The sequence below is a fragment of the Ictalurus punctatus genome, chromosome 2, assembly GCF_001660625.3.
Source record: "Ictalurus punctatus breed USDA103 chromosome 2, Coco_2.0, whole genome shotgun sequence".
NCBI classification, from domain to species: Eukaryota; Metazoa; Chordata; class Actinopteri; order Siluriformes; family Ictaluridae; genus Ictalurus; species Ictalurus punctatus.
Genome location: NC_030417.2, coordinates 19,500,419 through 19,521,704, shown reverse-complemented (window position 1 = coordinate 19,521,704; position 21,286 = coordinate 19,500,419). Strand labels below are relative to the sequence as shown.

The following is a 21,286-nucleotide window of genomic DNA, read 5'->3' as shown; positions in this document are numbered from 1 at the left end:
TTTTAGGTAGCTAGCCATCATTAGCAATGACGATTATGAACATTTAAGAATATAGTTTTGAATGTTTCTCAGAAATACAGTCAGGTTAGCTTATTTAGTTAGATGGCTAGCTTTACCAGATTATTAACATACGGCCTAAATTCTTCTCAGAAATCCTGTCAGATTGATTCAACTCAGTGTTAGCACTACAAGATTAAACATTTTATGATACAAGACTAAATTTCTCTCGTATATCCTGTCAGGTTAGCTCATGATAGCTAGCTGTTTAGCATTTGCAGTGAACATTATAAGAAATCCTGTAAGGATATCTCATGCTAGCTAGCTGGCTAGCATAGGGGAATATAACCCTACAGTCTCAGAATTGCCTCAGGTTAGTTTATTACATTTCATGTAAGCAGTGAAAATGAAACATTCATGATATGTCATTAAACGTATCAGAAATTCTGTCAGATTATCTCATTTTAGCTAACTGGCTAGTGTTAACAGTGAAGATTAGGTATATTTAGGAATATGGCTTTAAACCCTCAGAAATTTTGTCAAGTTAGTTAATTGTTAGTGTTAGCAATGAATCTTAAAAGTTTCAAGATACAAGGTCAGAAATCATGTCAGATTAGCTCATGGAAGCCACATGGCTAGCATTAGCAATGAAGATTAGCCTATATACTACATTAAGAATATAGCTTTAAAACTTACTTAGTTACCTTATGTTAGCTATATGGCTACCATTAGCAGCGAAGAATCTAAACACTTAAAACTATAGCCTTAAAATCTCAGAAATCCTGTCAGGTTGGCTTTTTTTTTTTTTTTTTTAAAGCTAACTTTAAAAAAAAAAAAAAAAAAAAAAAAAAAACTTAAGCTAATTTGAGAAATTTCTCTAATAAATCCTGCCAGGTAAACTTGTGATAGCTAGCATTAGCACCTCTAGAAATATATCCTCACAATCCCATAAATCCTGTCGGGTTTGTTTATCTTAGTTAGTGTCAATAGTGAAGATTATGATGATATCATAAAACAGATCTAAAAATTATTTTAGAAATCCTGTCAGGTTAGCTCATGGTAGTTAGCTGGCTAGCAGTAGCAAGTGATTGCAGTGAACATTTTAAATATTTAAAATAGAGATGCACCGATACTAAATTTCTCAGCCGATACCGATAACCAATACTGATAGTTCTGCCTTTTATGCCTTCTTTTAAATTAATAATAATTAATGTAAAAAAATTCTGAAAGAAAAGCAAATAAAAACCGTATTCTCTCCATTTCAACAAGTTGTTTCACAATAACTGGTCTCATGAACAGAAAAGACATTACTCTAATTAACATTAACACATGAACTAAATTCTGAAGATTAAAGTAAGATTTCTTAACTTATTGAACTTTATTAATTAATATTAACATTGACTGAATTCTAAAAAAATCCTCCTGTTAGTCTCACATTCAGTCACCACAAACAAAAGCATTTCTATTTCATCACTGACATCACACTGGTAATATATAATATAAACATTTTATATTTTAACATTAACTGGATATACTACTCTACAAATATATTTTCTGAACAATATATACTTTTTTTGTCAACTCAGTTTCACTTAAATCTTTCAGCAGTGTACTGGCCCTTTAATTCAGCTCGAGCAGCGCAGCAAAAAATTTTTTTAGACTTGACGCCGAAACTCCCGCTTCACTGCTGCAGCCTCCGGTGTAAAATTTTTGCAGTGCAGAGATTACAGAGTTTACAAGTTGCAGCTTTGTCGTCATTCCACACAAGAGACATCATCTTCACACACAGCACCAAATCGATGTTTTCCCACCCTCTTTTGATTGACAGGATATAATCGACCCTGATCATCAGATGTTTTTAAACTATTATTTTAAACCGATTATTGGCCGATATATCGGTGCATCTAATTTAAAAATATAGCTTTAAAATCCTGTTTGCTCTTGTTAGCTGACTAGCTAGCGTTAGCATGAACAGATCAGCTCATGTTAGCTGACTGGTTAGCGTTAGCATGAACATTCCATGATACATGACTAAAATTTCTCTCAGAAATCCTGTCATGTTAGCTTATTTTAAAAAGAGTTTTGACATCAAAATTATGTCCGAATTTCTAAAAATTAGCGTAAGTTAGCTAGTCTAGCAAATTATCTTCAGTGTTATAAATTGAAGAGCTTCATATAGCCTCAATTTCTCACCCACGTTTCCATAAAAAAATTATATTTCATTAAAATGTGGTATCACGGAAGAACGATGATGATCTCGGACAATGTACTAAATTATTTGATTTAAAGCCGCCTATGCGTGAAGATGATTCTCTCAGGATGGTTAAGGCGTGACGCCCGAGTGACGCTCCCTGTGGTGTAATTATCGGTGTCAGCGTGAGGCATCCACCTCAGCAAACAAGGCGAGAAAAGGGCTAAGCTGCCTACTGCAGGTGTGACGCAAAAAAAAAAAATTCTCAGCATGGGTGAGCCACCAAATAGGAGGATTAGTCACTAAAACAAGATATTTCCATCTGAGGAGGAGTGTAGAGAGGCAGCTGTGTCTGACAGAGCCATTTCTCTGAGTTGGAGAAACAAAATAATTACCAATAAAAATACATTATGTATCTCCAATGGGATCTTGGCATGTTTAGCATTGTTTAGCATACCACTGGGGCTTGATTGAGGAGGGTTATGAGGGCATGCTATACCCCTGGTTAAGAAATAAATTAAATTAGGTTTTTTGTTTTTTTTAATGTTTGACAACCTAATTTTGTATTAAAGAATTATATAATACCAAATGTCTATGATAAATAAATCTTCATAAATAGCAACATGCTAAATTCAAACTTATAATGTCTGTAATCCCATTAGTAATTGTATTGTTAGCAGTTATGCTAGTAGGTTAGATTGCTAGGTACATAATTTTTTTAGTTCAGGAAAGTTTGTTTTCACGTGAAGGGTTTTTACAGTATGCTACACGTCGTAAGATAAATTCCCCTTTAAGGAAATCTGTTCAATCTGTGAGGCGTCCATTAAGAAATGGAAAAAGTGACATGTAATGAATTTGTGCAAGGCCATGTCTTCCCCCTGTTCAATTCTATTACCCCTCTTTTACACAATCTGTTTCCCTAGCCTGCGTGGTTGCATGGCTGCAAATCTCTTGTCTTTTGCAATTCAGTTCCCCTCCAGGAATCTTCAGATAGGGTCATCAACGTCCATCTTGCCTCAGCTCTGAGGGGCCACTTGATATTCGGCCGTAAATCTGAGTATCGTTGATAGATTTTGATACAATTGTCAGACGCAGTAATGGAATGTCGGCCCTCTCGATCTAATCCCTCTATCTCGGTGACCTTGCTGAGACCTGCACTAAATTGGTCTGACTGCTAAGTCGTAGACTATGCTAGCAGGAAATAAGCTGCTTTGCCACTTGCATTATTCCCCCTTTACCAACAAGCAGGGAACAGAGAAGGCAGAGTGAACTGCTGTCACCTTGGAAAACTGCTCTCATTTTTCACTCCTGTATTCTTCTTCAATTTGGCCCCAGTACAAAAGTGGCCCGAGTTCTCTGACGCTTCTTTGTTCCGCTGCTCCCTTCAGTAATCATTTAAAATGTCGATCTGCTCGGTAGAACCTTGTTGATGCCATGGTGGGCGTCTAAACTCTTTTAGAAAGCTTGTTCCTCTTTAATTTGGCCCGGCCTGAAATTGGCCCAAGGTTCTTTCTTTTGTTGCTCTCTTCATATCTCTCAGTCAGGGTTCATTAAACTGTTATAGCATCACTCGAGCTGCTCGGTAAAACCTTGTCCATGCCATGGTGGGCATTTAGATTAATTTAGAAGGCGTGTCTTTGATTTTCTGCTGTGTTCCTATTTAATTTGGCTCAGCCTGAAATTGGCCCGAGCTCCTTCATTTTGCTGCACTCTTTATATCGCTCAGTCAGGGTTCATTACGATGTCGTGGCATCACTCAAGCTGCTCTGTGGCACCTTGTCAGTGGCATTGTGCATATTGAAATCAGTGAATACACATTGTTTGGGCTGATTATACTCCTGAAATTTGGCCCGAAATTGATTTCAGTTCCTGTCTTTCAATCAGAGATCATTAAAATGTTAGAGAATCTCTCAAGCTGCTCAGTAGCACCTTGCTGATTTCATGGTGAGTGTTTAGAGTCGTTTAGAAGGCTTGTCTTGTTTGGGCCGTTTGTACCTCATGATTTGATTTTCTGCTAATTTACCCCAGCCCAAAATTGGCCCAGTTCCTTCATTTTGCTGCATGCTTCATATCTCTCAGTCAGGGTTCTTTTAGATGTCATTGCATCATTAATGATGCTCCGTGGCAGCTTGTCAATGTCACTGTGGGCATATAAATCAATTAGAGTGCATCTTTTTTGAGCTAATTATACTCTGCTATCAATGGCATGGTTGGTGCTTAAATTCTTCAGAAGGCTCATCTTGTTTGGGCCGATTATTGATTTCCTGCTATGTTGGCCTAGCCCAAATTTAGCCCAAGCTACTTCATTTTGCTGAGCTTTTCAGGGTTCGTTAAGATGTTGTGGCATCACTCAAGGTGCTCTGTGGCACCTTGTCAATGGCATTGTGGGTATTCATATCAGTTAGACCATGCGTCTTGTTTGGACAGGAAGTAGTAGATTTAGTGCTGTTGGTGATTTTCAACCTCCTGTATTCCTCTTTAATTTAGCCTGGGCCTAATATTTTCCCCTACCCCCTTATAACTCTCAATCAGAGCTCATTAAAATGATGTAGCATCCCTGGAGCTGCACTGAGGTACCTTGTGGATGTGTGAATCCATTAGAAGGCTTGTCTTGTTTGGGTCGAATAGATTCTGTGATGCTTTGGTCGGCACTTCTTTCTTTTGCTTCTCCCCTCATATTGTTCATTTCAGAGATGTTTTGGCACCAGTCATGCTGTTCCATGGCACCCGGCCGTAACATGGTGGGCGTTTAAAATGGAAAGAAAGCTTGTCTTGATTGGGCCAATTATGCTTCAGGAAGCAGTAGAGGTGTCGCTTTAATTATGTACTCCTGTATTCTTGGTCAATTTGGCCCAGACTGAAATTATTTTCACCATTTCTGTCAGATCTCTCAGTCAGAGATCATTAAATTGTTGTGAAATTGCTTGAGCTGTTCAGTAGAAACTTGTAGATGGCTCTGTGGGCATTTAAATCCTATGGAAGCTTTGTGGAGTTTGGCCTGATAACATCTGAGGAAGTAGCAGAATTGATGCTTTGATTTTCCACTCCAGTGTTCCACTTCAACTTGAAAAGCAGTCTCTGAGTTCTCCTCTTCCTTCATATCTCTCAGTTGGGGATCATTAGAATGTCATGGCATCACTCCAACTGCTTGGTGACACCTTGTCTATGGCATGGTGGGCGTTATAAACCTGAGAGAAAACTTGTCTTGTTTGGCTCGATTATATTTGACGAAGCAGCAGAAGTGATGCTGTGATTTTCCGCTTGTGTATTCTGCTTCAATTTGTCAGAACCCCAAAACAATCCGATCTACACTGTACTTCTTTCTTTAAGTACTGCCTTTATATGTTTTCTTTTAAGGTTCAGTTATTGTTGTGCCATCATTCAAGCTCCTCTATGGCCTTTGTCGACGGCATGGTGGATGTTTAAATCAGAGAGAAAGCTTGTCGGTTTGGCCCAATTAAACTTGAGTAAGCAGCAGAACTGTGGCTTTAATTTTCCACTCAACCCAAAAGTCAGTCTGATCTCTCCGATGGTGCTTTCTTTCACTGTTTCCTTCACATCTCAGAGTCAGGGACCACTGGAATTTCATGGCCCTCATTCGAGCTGCTCTGCGACACCCTCATTGATGGCATGGTTGGTGAGAAAGCTTGTCTTGTTTGGCTTGATTATCCTTGAGGAATCAGCAGCAGCAGCTGATCCAGTGATTTTGCTCCTCTGGCCCAAAAATGACCTGGAAAACCCAGTAATTCTTTCCTTCTGTACTCCCTGAAGGATTGTTAAAATGTTTTGCCGACACTTGAGCAGCTCTGCACCACTTTCTCAGTGATTTTGTTCCCTGAGAAGACTTGCAGAGTTGTTTTGATGTTTTAATGTCTCACTCTTGTATTCCTTGACAATTTGGCCACTAAGTGACCCAAGGTCCCTTATGTTTCTTTCATACTGTTAAGTCATATTCACACTTTCACACTTCGAGCCCCAGAGTGGTCCAGAGAACCGACCCCTGGTTGAAAACACTGGTCTGGGGCTTACATAATTGCGATGTGTGTGGAAGCTATCTGAGTAATATCATGTTACTTCCTGTTTCAAGTTTTAATATATTTATCCAGACTTTTCTACAGACTGGAGTGCTATAATTACCTTACCTTTGTGGGGCGAGTCCTTGCACTGAGAGTCTCATGAAAAAATTCAGGTCTGGTGCCAGCCTGCAGGTTTCCTTAAATAATGTCATGCCATGCATAAAAAAGCCCCAAAATCAGCAAAACCTAGTGCCTACCCTTTTACAAAAGTGGCATATGGAATTACATGATAGATCCAGTAAGAATGTAAGTATGAACGCAAACCTGTGATTATAAGCCCCACCCTCAAACAAGCCCAGAATCATTCCAGCTGCTCCTTGACAGCTTGCTTGTCAATGATATGGTGGACATGATCTTCTCCCAAAAAGCTGTACCATTGATGCTTTGGTTTTCCCACTCCTGTGTTTCCTCATCAGCCCAAAAGCATCGTATCCAAATCTCTCCTTTTATTACTTTCTTTATATAGTTTAGTTCTGGTTCATTAAAATGTCATACCATCATTTGAGCTGCTTCCTGGCACTTTGTCGATAATACAGCTTCCACTTATATCCATGTGAAGTCTCTTCTTCTTTGGGCCAGTTATGCTTATTGAGAAAGTGGCAGAGATGAAGATGTGATTTGATAGACGGCAGGAATGGTGTCATGAGATGAGACGACAAAACGGTATCAATTATCTGCGTGGATGTTTGCGCAGCAGCGAGGTTCAATTGGATTAGAGGGAGGGTTGCTGTAAATTGAGAGCAGGGCAGTAATGAATACAGTGTCAACACTCGCCATGTAGATGGGATTGTTTTCTCCCATTCTTTCTCTCAATTATGTAACTGGAAATCTGTATTGCAGACATGGTTTCAAATGTAAATATTCTTTGCAATACAAAAGACACGTAAAATTATAATATGCATTTTTACAGAGCTTGGAAGCCTGACTCTAGAATTGAAACTCGGAAAATGAAGCAAAAGGTAATACCGATTACTTAGCAGGTATTCCATGAGCCCAGCAATAAGGAATACTAATTTGGTGCCATACACAGGATACAGAACACACAATACAGGACCAGAAGCACTAATAGAGCCAGTCGATATTTGTATAATAGCTTCTCCCACAGTGTGCTGCAAGATGGTTCAGTTTCGACTAATATGGCTCTCGATTTAATAAGGAAAAGGACATATAATAGATGCAGTCTTCTGGGAACAGATCGATATGGACTGCATATGAATTTATGAGTGCTCACGCTCCACATGCTGTCCAGAGGTGTAGGTGTAGAGTAAAGAAAAAAAAATAATGATTTCCTGTTGTACAGACTGTTACATATCTTCAAACCTTGTGCACATGCTGAAATGTGCAGCAATACAAGCAATTAGGTGACATGTACAGGAGCATCTCATGCTGTTACAGGAAAATAATCAACGATAGGATGATGTGATAAAGCGGGAGTTACTGTAAGTCAAAAAACAGCATGACACGGAGTGTTTCATTCCTCTTACAGCACAGCAAGTTGCCAATGATTACAATTTTGGATTTATTAAAGAATAATGCTTATTTTTGGCCATTTATTTTATAGTGATGGTTAATGTTACAGACATCCACAAAACAAATTTCACTTACGTTGAATCAGCTACAAACACTGATTCCCTCACCAGTATCTGTATTTTTTCTCTCTCTTCAACTTTATAAGGCAAAAAAAAAGCAGATCGTCATGTTACCAAGAAACAGCAAAAGTGTGAGTATCCTCTGTCCTGAACATGTCGGAAAAATTTAAGTTACATTTGACACGGGAGACTCCTTCCTTGAATTAAAAAAATAAGCTTGCAGCAAACTTATGAACCATATGAATGATTACACACATTTCTGTGGAATGTTGTGAAATGTTACTATAACGTATAACATAAAGATAAGTTATCGGAGCGAGCACATTAATATAAACAAAAAATAAATTTGGCTCAACTATTTGTTATCTACAACAATATACAGTGTATTTTCAATACACTACCTTTACCTACAGTATTGGCTTTCACATACAGTAGCGCATGTATGTTTTATCATTTAATCTTTGATTATGCAGTTTGTGTGCGCTGATCTTAAGACCCCAATCCCCCCGCCCAATCTCTTAACTACCTTCCATTAATTAATTAATTAATTAACTTTTTTTTTTTTAACACTTTTTTATTTTTACTATCTTTTCCCTTCATTAACTAACGTATCAAATGTTAATGGAATCGACCTCCATTGACTGTTTATTCGATGCACGACTCAAAATCACACAAATTAGTGTAAATCTGTAAATATTTCAGCTTCTCAGTTCTGAACATGTTCATTAAGGCGTAGTTTAATTTTATTCATTGATGGTGCTGATTATTTGACTTATTTGTTGTTGTTTTTTGGGATTTTTTTAAAAATCCAAGTTCATGGTTAGTTCAGGTTAACATATTAAGTTAATTGTCAGATGATCCCTAAAGTATCTCTATACAATGTAATGGATAAATGATCCAGTACATCTATTAGCCTCATCTAACTGGAGTCAGTACTCTAGAGAATGAGAGAATACAGCTGTTTCTGTAGAATGTGTATCTGTGCTCTCAACAACCTGCAGACTCGACATTTCACGAGCTCGGAGCACACCCCGGCCTCCTCCGTCTTACACAGTCATTAATTATCCGTCCTGAACAAAGCTGGACGTGGGCCGTTTATCTTATCTGCAAACAGACCTCCTAGACGAGCTTTCTGCTGTTCTTATTGAGCAAAGATGCTGATTTCTAATCTGTTCCTCTTTATCTATAGAGGCACAGAGCTGCTAAAGATAAAACCTGGTATCTCCGGGGCCCTGAAGGTGGTGATGATAATGACCCATGGGCCTGTCACTCATCTGTGATTCATCTGGCGTCTGGAAACGGAGCCAGATCGAGATCAGCGCATGAAATTAGAATTAGTGTGGGATCGTTATAACGCTTGGGGAGTTAACAATTAAAATCCTGAATCTGTGTCTCAGTGGTGATACTGCAGAGACTCAACAAACACATGTTTCATTTTTATCCTTATTTAGACACAAATAAATAAAAAAAAACCCTCCATGCATTCCAAAACTTTTGACTGGCAATGTACTATATAGGCCTAATGTCACAAATAACATTGTAGCCTATATAGTGTTATAGAAATAACATTCAATGTTATGGGCAGTGGTGGCTTGGTGGTTAAGGCTCCGGGTTACTGATCGGAAGGTAGGGGTTCAAGCCCCTGCAAAGCTGCCACTGTTGGGCCCTTGAGCAAGGCCCTTAACCTTTTCTGCTCTAGGGGTGCTGAATCATGGCTGACCCTGTGCTCTGACCACTACCTCCTAACATGCTGGAATATGCAAAGAAAAGAATTTCACTGTGTATATGTGATCAATAAAGACTCATTATCCAAGAAACAAGTTCTCACTTACTCTATAGCAGCTATAAACAGTTGTTCCCTCACTAGCCTCTGTTTATTCTTTCTCTTGAAGTTAATATGACCACACACAAAAAAAACACAGCTTGTCATTGTTTGTTATAGAGAAACTGCAAAAAAAAGCGTAAACTCCTCTGTCATGAAAACGCCGGAGAACTTTACAACTTTTTACTGACAGTCTGTCTGTTAAATAAATGTTAAATAAACGTCACATTGCCGAAGATGTACAAGTCCCAGTGAATGAGCTGTTACTATAGAAACAATAACATATTAGAACTAGCGCAGTAATGAAGTTCAAATCCTTCTGACCAATCAGAATCGAGAATTCAGTCACGCTGAACAATGCAAAACAAATTTGTATTTGGCTCACGTTCTATTATATTAATACATATTTGTATAATCTGTGGTAGCAAGGCGTCATATTCAGCCAAATTATGCGCAAAATGGTTAATAGATATACATATATTATTGAAAAATATATCTTCTAAAAACAATAGCCTGAAATGCCTAAAATATGACGCAATATAATTTTCAGTCTTCCCACATGACGGTTATGAGAAAGTGAAGATCTTGATGACTTTTAACTCAAACTCCTTCTCTTTCCGCGCTCAGTCGAGTGAAGCAACTAAAATAACGAGTGAGTGTCCTTTCTCGTAAACTCGGCATTACCGTGTGGATGAAATTAAGGATGTTAATGCGGATTCTCTGCACGGCTGCGTCGTCAAGCCTCTGTTTAATTATATTTACCTAATGAGCAAGTTTGATTCAGAGTGGCTCGAGCGGCGTTATTACTCAGTGTTTGGAAGACTGGCTTCTGTCTTTATCGCTCTGTTTCTCTTTTCCCTTTTCGCTTCGCTGCTTATCTCCTGGTGTAGTAGTCTACTTAGCACTCTGACTTTTTTTCTCTTTTTTTCCCCTTTTTTTTTTCCTTCATTTTTTTTTTTTTGAAGTGGAAAAGAGGTAGGTGCTTGTCTGTTATGCACAGTTATAAAAGTCAGTGTGACAATCCTTATTTCGGTGTGTTGTCTCGTGTTTGTTTCTTTTTGTTTCTTTTATAGATATAGAGAATTTTATGACCCGGAACACGCTGAAAGGGTCTCAGAGGAATAGATTGGAAACAAAACCTTCTCTGGAAATAAGGCTAATTCAGGAGATAATGTGCTATTAGGAGGAAGAAGGAGAGCTAAGAGCCACCGGCGCTGATCCCTGAAACATGTTCATGTTACTGCTGTGTGAACTGAAAAATGAAAAGCTTTTTAATCCGAACAGTTTCTTAATAGCTCAAGACATTAAAGGTAGTGAGTGTGTGTGTGTGTGTGCGTGTGCGTGCGCGTGTGTGAACGTGTTCTACGCAGTGTCCGTGAAGTTTTCAAGGGCAGGGGAGCCTCAAAGAGACACTTTCTTAAATGTAAAGTCAGCTTGAAAGCACTCGAGTAGGAAAGAACAAGAGCAGATCAAACGCCTGAAGAAAACAAGAGGGGGGAAAAAAGCCGGAGAAGCAGAATGGAGAGAGAACACGAGCGTGGTTTGGCACTTTGAGTCCTTTTACATTAAGAATTGATGCTCATGCACTCAGCTCAGCTTTGTTGTGCTCCAAATATTCTGGAATGTTCTGTTTGGGGTGTAACATCACGTGAGAATCAGGGTTATTACTTAAATACAGAGTTTGACTCAAATAGAAACATTTTTTTAAAAAGCAAAGCACCCTTAATTATCCAGTGAACTCTTAAGTATGGAATAAAACTCTCTGTGTCATGCTGTTATAGGAAAATAATCAGCAATGAAGCAGAATCACTGTTACCACACTGAAGTTCCTATAATATCACATCCTGAAGTGTTTTAATTCCTCTTCCTCTATAGCTACTTGCCACAGATTACTTTTTTGTTTTTATTCATTAAAGAACATTTGAATCTTTTTATAAATATCTAGTTACATTTTATGTTGTGGAATTATAGTTATAGCAGCTGTAAACAGTCCTTCCCTCAACAGCCTCTTCTCTCTCTGTCTCTCTCTCTCTCTCTCTCTCTCTCTCTCTCTCATGAATTTAATAAGATCTTGTCTGTCCTGAAGATATCAGAAAAGTTACAGTTTTACTTCTGACTGCTACAAAGCACTGACACTCGAGACTCCTTCCACAAACGCCCCTGTGAATGAGCTGTTGCTATAGAAACGATCAAGAGCGTGTTACTACAAACCATGTGATTAATAGAAATTTAATTAACACCTTATGACCATCTTTATTTCCAGATAAACTTTGTCGTTGTTGTTGTTGTTATTATTATTATTATTATTATTATTGTTGTTGTTATTATTATTATTATTATTATTTTTGTTGTTGTTTTGATATGATGATGATGAGGATTATTTTATTACAGATGGGTAAATGGGAGAACCACAGTCTGACGCTGAAGTACCCGGTGTGGCCGCGCTTCAACTCCTTTGGTGACGCGGAGACGGACGATAATCACCTGAGCATCGTGACTTTAGAGGAGAAGCCCTTCGTCATCGTGGAGAACGTGGAACGTCTGACGGGAACCTGCATGCGGAACTCAGTGCCTTGCCGCAAGCACATCAAAGAGTGAGTCCCGGCCCAATCTCTAACTAATCTGTCTCGTGTCTTTTCTTTATTTATTTTTCTTTGTTTATTTATTCCAGCTTTTAGCTAAGTGTTTTCTCTGTCTTATCAATATGCGCTTTTGAAATTGATTTACAAACGGAAACTCGGCCCAAAAAGCCCTGGAGTCATTTTTTATCCCTTCAGGAAGGCTTGTTAAAAGGGTTTATAGGCATGTCATGGTGGTGGCGCTGCCTTTCCGTTACAGGACTGCTGTGTTCAGCAACTTCCTCGCTGGGTAAGCATACTTCAGCTTTTTGAGAAAATTACAGGTCAGATGATCAAAGCACAGCGTTCTAATTGGCCTGCTGGTGAACTGTAAATATGGTCTGACAGCGTCTAACAACTGACATCCACACTGCCATGCAACAGCTTCAGATTTGTTGTTTTTGTTGTTGTTGTTGTTGTTAAATGTCAATTAGAGATGGATCGAGAACGTTTTCTTTTCCGATACTGACATTGAAACCTTAAGTATCAGCCAATACCAAGACTCGCCTGATATTGTTTTCTTTTTTCTTTTAAATGCTAAGCTTTAATTTAAATAAAAAACTGAACTCTTTCATGCAAAAATCACTTGCATAATATTAAATAATCAATATAATAATGTACAGTATAAAGTGTAAATATAATCAAATCAATCTGAACAAAAGAGGAATAAGGGATCTGTTTTTTGTCTCTCTTTATATGTAAACATTTACCGTCCCAAAATATATATTTTTTCCAAATCCATTTCCAATCGTTACCATTTGTCACAGTATCCAATACATCCAATATGTTTTCTCTGAAATCCGATCCACCATTTTAAGCGTGTATGTGTTATAATTTCATAGTGAAAAATATTAGGATGATATGTAAGATAATTTATACAGTAAAAATATAAAATATTGTGACTATACATGAGTAAATATAATAGTTCTCATTGTGTGATTATGAGACAATCATGGAAACTATTGCTATTAATATATCACTGTGAGTTTCTGTTATTTTATCCACTTCAGCCTCAGCAAAAAACATTTGACAATTTCAAGCTTTTAGGTTTAATAATGTTACGTTTGTTTTATTGTAATTGAATAATGAGAGATTTGACAAATTTGATTTGATAAAACCTTTTACATTATATTTATATTTATATTTAGTATATTTTTCACTTAATATCATTTTTATGAAAGAGTTACTGTTACAAGTACTACCCCAAGGTTGATTCTTTTCCAATAAAAGGATTTTCTTTCTCTTTACCAACAATTTATTATTTTTTTTATTTATTAAAGAATGACACGTCATACTTCCCTCTAAAGTTATATTTAACATCCGTGAAACGGCATATTTTACTATAGGTTAGCTATAAAAAGTCACTCCTTCACCAGTAAAACATAAACTCCTCTGTAATTTACAGCTTCACCTCTGACACAGGAGACTCCTCCTTAAATGTTAAATAAACATCTTTTAATGAACAATTATATATATATATATATATATATATATATATATATATATATATATATATATTTTTTTAAATCTGTTCATTATTATGCATAAAGCTGCTTCTATAGAAACGATAACAAACCTGCACTATTTTTCAGAGCTCCGTTATTGAAAATGTATCCGCACGTTGTAAACCAATAAGATGGCAGAATTGTGATGACGCGATGTAAATGTGTATATACAGTATGTTACATAACGTGTCTCTGGCTCTGGTTGCTAAGGGCGATTGTTTTTTTGTTTTTTTTGCGCAATGCTAATTATGGTGATCTCGCAGGATCACTGACACGATTCAGAGCTCTTGGTTTACTGCACACGTCTGCGTGTAAACTCTGTATTGCTTTCCTCCTACGGCAGAATTCGAACTTGAGCATCCAGGAAGAAGAAGAAGAAGAGGAGGAGGAGGAAGAGGAAGAGCTCAGTGATGCATGCTGCCACACAAACTCACTCTCTTCCTCTATCTCCTCTCCAGCGCTATCTAATAGCTCTTCTCTCGCCACCTTATCACAGAAATTACTTAACTGTCGAGTTCTGCAGGACAAACCCAGCAAGATACGTGACACCAGAGACCACTTCTTCTCCCGTTTGTTCTAGAAAGGCTAGTGAAGGATGTTTTTTTTTTTTTGGGGGGGAGTCTATGAGCATGAACACGAACTATGGCTGCATTTAAACAAAAATATACACACAGACATGTTCTTTACTGTTACAGCCAAATATTTCTGCTGTTTCTGCTGTGAATATTGTCTTATCTTAGATAAGATTTCTAAAAATGAATCATCTCTTAATGAACCCCAGGATGTCAAACGTGATTAACTACACTATGGATCATTTAATACTACAACAGCAGCTCTAACAGTAGTGTTTATATTAATGTGCTCATTTCGTCATTCATAGTAACGTCATTCACAGGAACTTGTAAGTCGGACGCGCCACATAAACGTATTTGAAAGGTGATTAATCTATAAGGAGATCTATATTTAACGTTCAAGGAAGGTGTCTCCAGTGTCAGAGTTTTGTAACATTCAGACGTAAAGTTTTCTGGCATCTTTAGAATAGAGGAGTTTACGGTTTGAGGTATGAACTTCTGTAATGTAAGTGAGAACTTCTTATTACGTTAAATGTAACTATAAACGGATAAAAAGTAAGAAGTTCCAGACTTTGATTGATTGAAAAATTGTGATTGTTAGCAAATTGTTGTGGTTCGGGACATGTTATAGGAAAATAATTTGGTACAACGTTGCTATGGTAACAGTGATATTGATTAGCAGTATAACAGAATAAAAGTGGTGTCGATTATTTTCTTACATCAGCATATCCCGAAGTGGATACCACAGCTACGACACGTCGTGTTTCATTCCTTACATATCAAACACTACAGAGTTTCTTTTTGGCAGTTTTGTGAGAAAGAAAGAAAGAAAATCTTAGTTGGGAACTTTTAATGGCACTTTGGAGAGTTTTTAGTGTTAAGATCGGATTTTGTATGACTACACTCGCTCCATTTCCTCATCACTCTTATAGCTGAAAACTCTCACACTCCTACAAGTGACCTGTGACTCAGTGGTATAAAGTGCCTCTGCCCAGTGATGTGTGTTTTCATGTTTTAATTGGTTTGACACAGGGGAGACGACACAATGTAGTAGGAAGCATAGACTCTCTCGTTCTTTTTTTGTGTGTATTTGTCTTTATAAAATAATGAAACCTTCCATAAAAGAGATTGAATAAAATAGTTGAGGGAGGAAAAGAGCCGGGCAAATATGCCGAATGTGCTTCATAGAATGCAGCCCGGGGGAGAGATCGATGTTAAACTGGATTACTGTGTGTGTGTGTGTATGTGGTTCATAGCGGAGACGGAAGGAAGCTTGTTGTGAGCAATATGAAGGCGTGTGGCTGGATGTTTTCAGCATGTTTTCAGCACCTTTTTGTTCTCTGTGAGCGGAGTGAGCCGTTTTCTTCATCATAGCTTCATGTGTTTAATGTTTAGCATTCGTTTGCTCTGTCACGATGATTATCAGCCACTTGCATGGCGTGGTGCTTCACAGCTCCATGGTTTGAGCCTGAGCTTGCGTTACTTCTGTGGAGATTCTCATGCTCTCCAAAAGTCTATGTGGTTTTCCTCCCAAGTTCTCCAGTTCACCTCGCAGAAGCATCCCAGTAGGGGTGTTGTTTAAACTAAATTGCCTCTGCTGTGCTGCTTGAAAGTTTGTGAACCCTTTAGAATTTTCTATATACTGGCATATAAGTCATGAGGACTTGTATCTCCTCCCTTTCTTCACACCTAGTTTTCCCAGGATAGGCTCCAGATCCATCATGAACCTGACCAGAATACTGGCAGTGAGAGAGTGAATAATGTTCAAAATGTTTCTAGGCCCATAACATTGTTTAGAAATTGACAATATTGTCATATGTAGTGGACCTGGGTACTTTCTTTGTTTCAGGATGTAAGAATCATTGACATTGGGCCCTTTTCACAATTCTGCATTTAGATTCCGGAAGTACTCAAAAGCAGGGTGAACAGCACGGAAGTAAAACTCAGCGAGTGATGTGTATCAGTGTGTAAAACCTCTGAGTAATATGCAAAAAATGAGTATGTGCAAAAAAAAAAAGAGTGCATTGTATATTTTAACCATATAATTAATAAATATGTACATAGATCATGACTCGAATCCGCCTCCTTTAATAAGCTCCTTTAATAAATTCCATATCGCATTGAAAACCACACTCAGAGTTAGGGAAAAAAATACAGTAAACTTTGTTGTTTTGTGCTAGTAGGCTAATCCCGAACCGAGGATTAGCACACTAAAAGTTTTATTTTTACTTAATCAGTCCTCAGCACTTGTTTCCAAAATGTTATCTAAATGTTTGGGGTTTTTTTTGCATTTTCTTTTCCTTCTGATGACTCTTCCATGCAGATCAAGTTTGTGCAAGCAATGCTGCACAGTTGAGTAGTGTGTGCACTACTCTTTTACCACCACCCTTTATGTCTTTGTTGGTGGCATTATTTATACATGTATTTCAACAAATAACATGATGAAATAGCTTTTTGTGTTTTGAGTGACACGGCAGAGTTGCACGTTCACGATCTTTTGACGAAATAAGCAATTTTATTATTTCCTTTTTTTTTTTTTTTAGAAATGCTGGAAAATCAATAAGAATTGTTATAATAATCCGATGTGAACCTAAAATTTTGATGAATCTGTGGCACTATAAATTGAAAAAAAGAAATTCCTGTGTCATGAATAAAAATTGAGAGATAATAACGAGTATAAGGTGGACATTTTGAACAAATTTTGTATATTCAAACCTTGATTGCTTGCTGATGCTTTATCACAAAATGAAGCCTTCATGATGACTTGAAAGTGTAAGTTCTTGTCTTTCTAATGATATACAACATATTTCAGGGTTCGTTTGTTTTTTTTTTTTTTTTTTTTACAAAAATAGCACCAGAAATCTCTAAACACACCAAATTTCTCCCCTGGGCTCTTTCTCCTGATGGCCTCCTGAAAGCAGCTCCAGAGGAAACCCTTCTGTTCATAATAATTAAGAGATTTCTTGAGTGCCAGCAAGTCTTCGTCAAGCTTTTATGCTTCATACCTCCTGTAGGCTAATCCCATCTCCCGGCGGCTTCCCGACACAATTCAGTCCTTCAGTCATTCACGTTTCAAATGCGTCTGTGTGCTGTAATCTTTATTACCCTGAACAAATGATGTGGAGGTGTTCATGCAACACGTCATAATCCTCCAATCGCATCTGAAGAGCGATTTAAATTAGCAACAGGAAGTGCTTTATATTCATGTTAAAGGCTGAAAACGATTATCACGTCTCGTATCTCGACGGGTCTGAAAGGCTTCGGCTCGTAAACTCTGTGAGGCGGAAGAGAAGTGTCTCTTGCGCCCTCTCTGGATATATATTGCTGTAATTTATCTCCTCTCCAACAGTAATTCCACCGAAGGAGGAGGAACTTACATCAAAAAATGCTGCAAGGGCTTCTGCATCGACATCCTCAAGAAGATCGCCAGGAACGTCAAGTTCACCTATGACCTTTACCTGGTGACCAACGGGAAGCATGGGAAGAAGATCAACAACGTGTGGAACGGCATGGTGGGAGAGGTGAGGGACTTCATCCAAAAATGGGGCATAAAAATATTTTAATTATGTTTGCACTCAAGTTAAAACTGAACTCCAAATGGAATAAAACATTTTTTTTTATTCAATGCACCATATAAATCGGAGCTAATTGAAGAGTGAAATTAACATTTTAGAGAAAATATTTTGATGAAAAATAAATTAAAAGTCAAATTAGGATTCACTGCCTCATGCATATTCATTATTATTTTTCAAAATTGAAAAATACAGAAATGTAGAAGTCCCGATTTTTTAAAAGTTAAAAATAAAAATTTGTAAGCAAACTCCCCACTTAAAAATAAAAAGAGAGAGAAAAAAAAAGTAAAAAAAAAAATGAATGCCCCTACAAACAAACAAATTGATTGTTTGCACTGATTTAAAAATGTGTTAAAAGTAAGAATTAAATTTGTTAAGAAAATACAGGAAAATACAGAATTTCAATTTTAAATATAATTTTGAATACTTAAAAATTAATCATAAAATATTCTTTTCACTTCACTTTATCTAAAGCAATATTTTGTTTAAATTAAAATGATTTTACTAAAAAGTCACCGTTAATAACACTGAAAGGTTAACCCTTTACTTCCCCTAATCTAGCAGTGTGTTTTAGGAGGGGGAAAAGGACAAAATTATTAACAGTATTTTATCTCCTAATTACTAAGAGAGCAATACATGCTAATAAGAGTAGCAGAAACTCTTTTTAGCATAACTCGTTGCCATGAATTACTTTATCCATGCTAGCAATGAAAGAAAGCTAATTTGAGGCAGTTAGCATAACACTAATGCGTGCATGCTAACTAGCACACAGCAGTTTTTCTTCACTGCACTGTGTATAGAAGTTTAAAAGTATACTAGTGATAAATAATATATAAAAACACAGGCAGAGTAAAGATCTGATCAAATAAGTCGTGTTAGAAAAATGCGACGAGTCGACAGCAGCTTTGAAATGAGAAACTGTTTATCTCTGCCTCTTGGAAGTAATTTAGAGACAGACGGAGCCCGATAGCGAGCGGTTGCGAAAGCGGCGACATGATTTACTGTTTTATTGAGAGACCAAAGTGATCAGATCCCGACTGCAGCTGGGCGCAAAATGAAGCTAAATGAGATATAAGAGTGGCTCAGTGTGTGTGTGTGTGTGTGTGTGTAAAGGTTTGGAGCCTTCAGTTGTCTTTGTTTTCCGCTGCAGGTGGTGTATAAGAAAGCCGTCATGGCCGTGGGCTCGCTGACGATCAATGAGGAGCGCTCGGAGGTCATCGATTTCTCTGTTCCTTTTGTGGAGACCGGGATTAGCGTGATGGTGTCCCGCAGCAATGGCACCGTCTCTCCCTCTGCCTTTCTGGGTCAATTTTAACACTAACACCTTCAAAAAGTCTTCCTCAACTTTATATACAGTCATGTGAAAAAATAAGTACACCCCATGGATATCGTTGGCTTTTTTGACATATTTGGACGAGCAAACATTTGATCCTCTTTGAAACTGTGTCTGTTGTTAAGGTTGATATACTTGAACAAAACCACAAGGAAAATTTGCTTTCAATCATTTATTCAACAGAAATATCAATAGATGTGATATTATTCTGTGGAAAAAGTAAGCACACCCTTGGTCTCTGAAGCTAGTATTGCCCTCTTTTAGCAGAAATAATTTCTTGTAGGCAGTTTGCATAATTGTCCACCAGGCTTGCTGGAATTTTTGACACTCTTCCATGCAATTTTCTTTTAGTTGTAAGATGTTTGAGGGTTTTCTTTCATGTACTGCCTGTTTCAAATCCCCACACAACATTTCAGTGGGATTCAAACCCGGGCTTTGACTCTGCCATTCCATAAACCTCCATTTCTTCTTTTTTTCCTTGGTGGATTTGCTAGTGTGCTTAGGATCACTGTCCAGTTGAAATGTCCACTTTCAGTTCAACTTTTGCACAGACACAGTGGCCTCACATTATCCTCAGGCACTCTTTGATATGATGCAGAATTCATAGTTGAATTAAGGAATACAAGTTGTCCAGTCCCTGAGGCAGTGAAGCAACCCCAAATCATAACATTTCCACCAGTTGGTATGAGGTGCTTCTCCTTAAGAGCTTCCTGTGTCTCAATCAGCTCCCTAGTTCAGTAGTTAGGGCAATGATCACGGAGTAGGTTATTTTATGGGCTCTTTCAATTGCGAAATCCGTCTAGTGCACTGGAACGGTCGCTCCCTAAAAATCCCACAATGCACTGCAAAAACCAGGGAGCATCGATGCTCACTATGTTCCCTTACAGGAAGTGACGTCATGTTTTTTGAAGCCTCTCAGCTACAAAAAAATGGGGGGTTAAACTCTCAGCCAACTTCCGGCTACAAATGTAAATAGCTTGTTATTATTATTGTAGCTCTCAAATGAGTAATTACATTAGCGATTTTTAACTTTATTTGACTTTATTTGAGAAATACGTGTGATTAAGCTAACAAATTTATATGATATATAAAACTTAAATATTTTTACATTTTTGGTGACGTTTTACAATGCAAGTACATTGTCATGTCACCGGAAATTCAGTTCTCAGTGTCCCAATGTGACTCGAGTACACAATATACTGATTCGCTACCTACTGAACTAGAGAACTGGTTGAGACAAACTATGGTCTGTGCCAAACTTGTCTGCTGTTACTGTGGTCAAACAACTCCATCTTTGATTAATCTGTCCAGAGCACATTATTCCAAAAGGCCAAGGCCTATATGTTCATTGGCAAACTGTAGTCTTGCAAAGGCTTTTTTCTGGCTCACCTCACATGCAGGTCAAATTTGTGCAATCTCCTTCTGATTGTAGAAGCATGCATTTTGACACCAAAAGATTTATTAGCAGATCCTGTGATCAAATTTTGTGGTTCTTGGAGACTTCTCTTTGCATCAGACGGTCTGCTCCAGGGCTGAATTTGCTGGGATGGCCAGTCCTGGACAAATTAGCAGTCGTTTGAAATCTGTGCCACTTGTAGATGATTTTCCTTACAGTGGAATGATGTATTTCAAATCATTTGAAGATATTTTTAAAATCCTTTGCCGGACTCATAGGCATCCACAACCTTTTTCTGAAGGCCTTATAGAGCTCTTTAGATCTTGACATGATGACACCACCCACCTCAATAACAAAGGGAACACCAGACACTAGATATGAGAGGGGTATAAATAAGACATGTCCCACCTGCACTCCCTAAGCAGGTACTAATCACTGGCACCAAATCTTCAACACTTGATTTGAATTTTATGAATTTGAAGGTGTGATAAATGTAGGTGGGTACTTACTTTTTCTATATGACTGATATTTATCTTGTTAATTTAAATTGTGAAAATTACTACAAAATGTCAATTTTGTTATGTTGAGTGTATCAACAGACATTTGATAGAGCGT

At 37.7% G+C, this 21,286-nt stretch overlaps 1 protein-coding gene across 1 annotated transcript in view; it reads left to right on the top strand.

The window, feature by feature from the left end:
* Nucleotides 1–21,286, top strand: part of grin2aa (glutamate receptor, ionotropic, N-methyl D-aspartate 2A, a) — a 148,519-nt gene that overhangs the window by 104,994 nt on the left and 22,239 nt on the right. The window contains exons 5-7 of the mRNA XM_017484032.3: nucleotides 12,067–12,269; nucleotides 17,720–17,891; nucleotides 19,093–19,246. Coding sequence (XP_017339521.1) covers nucleotides 12,067–12,269; nucleotides 17,720–17,891; nucleotides 19,093–19,246 — 529 coding nt within the window. The remainder of the gene's footprint in view (nucleotides 1–12,066; nucleotides 12,270–17,719; nucleotides 17,892–19,092; nucleotides 19,247–21,286) is intronic.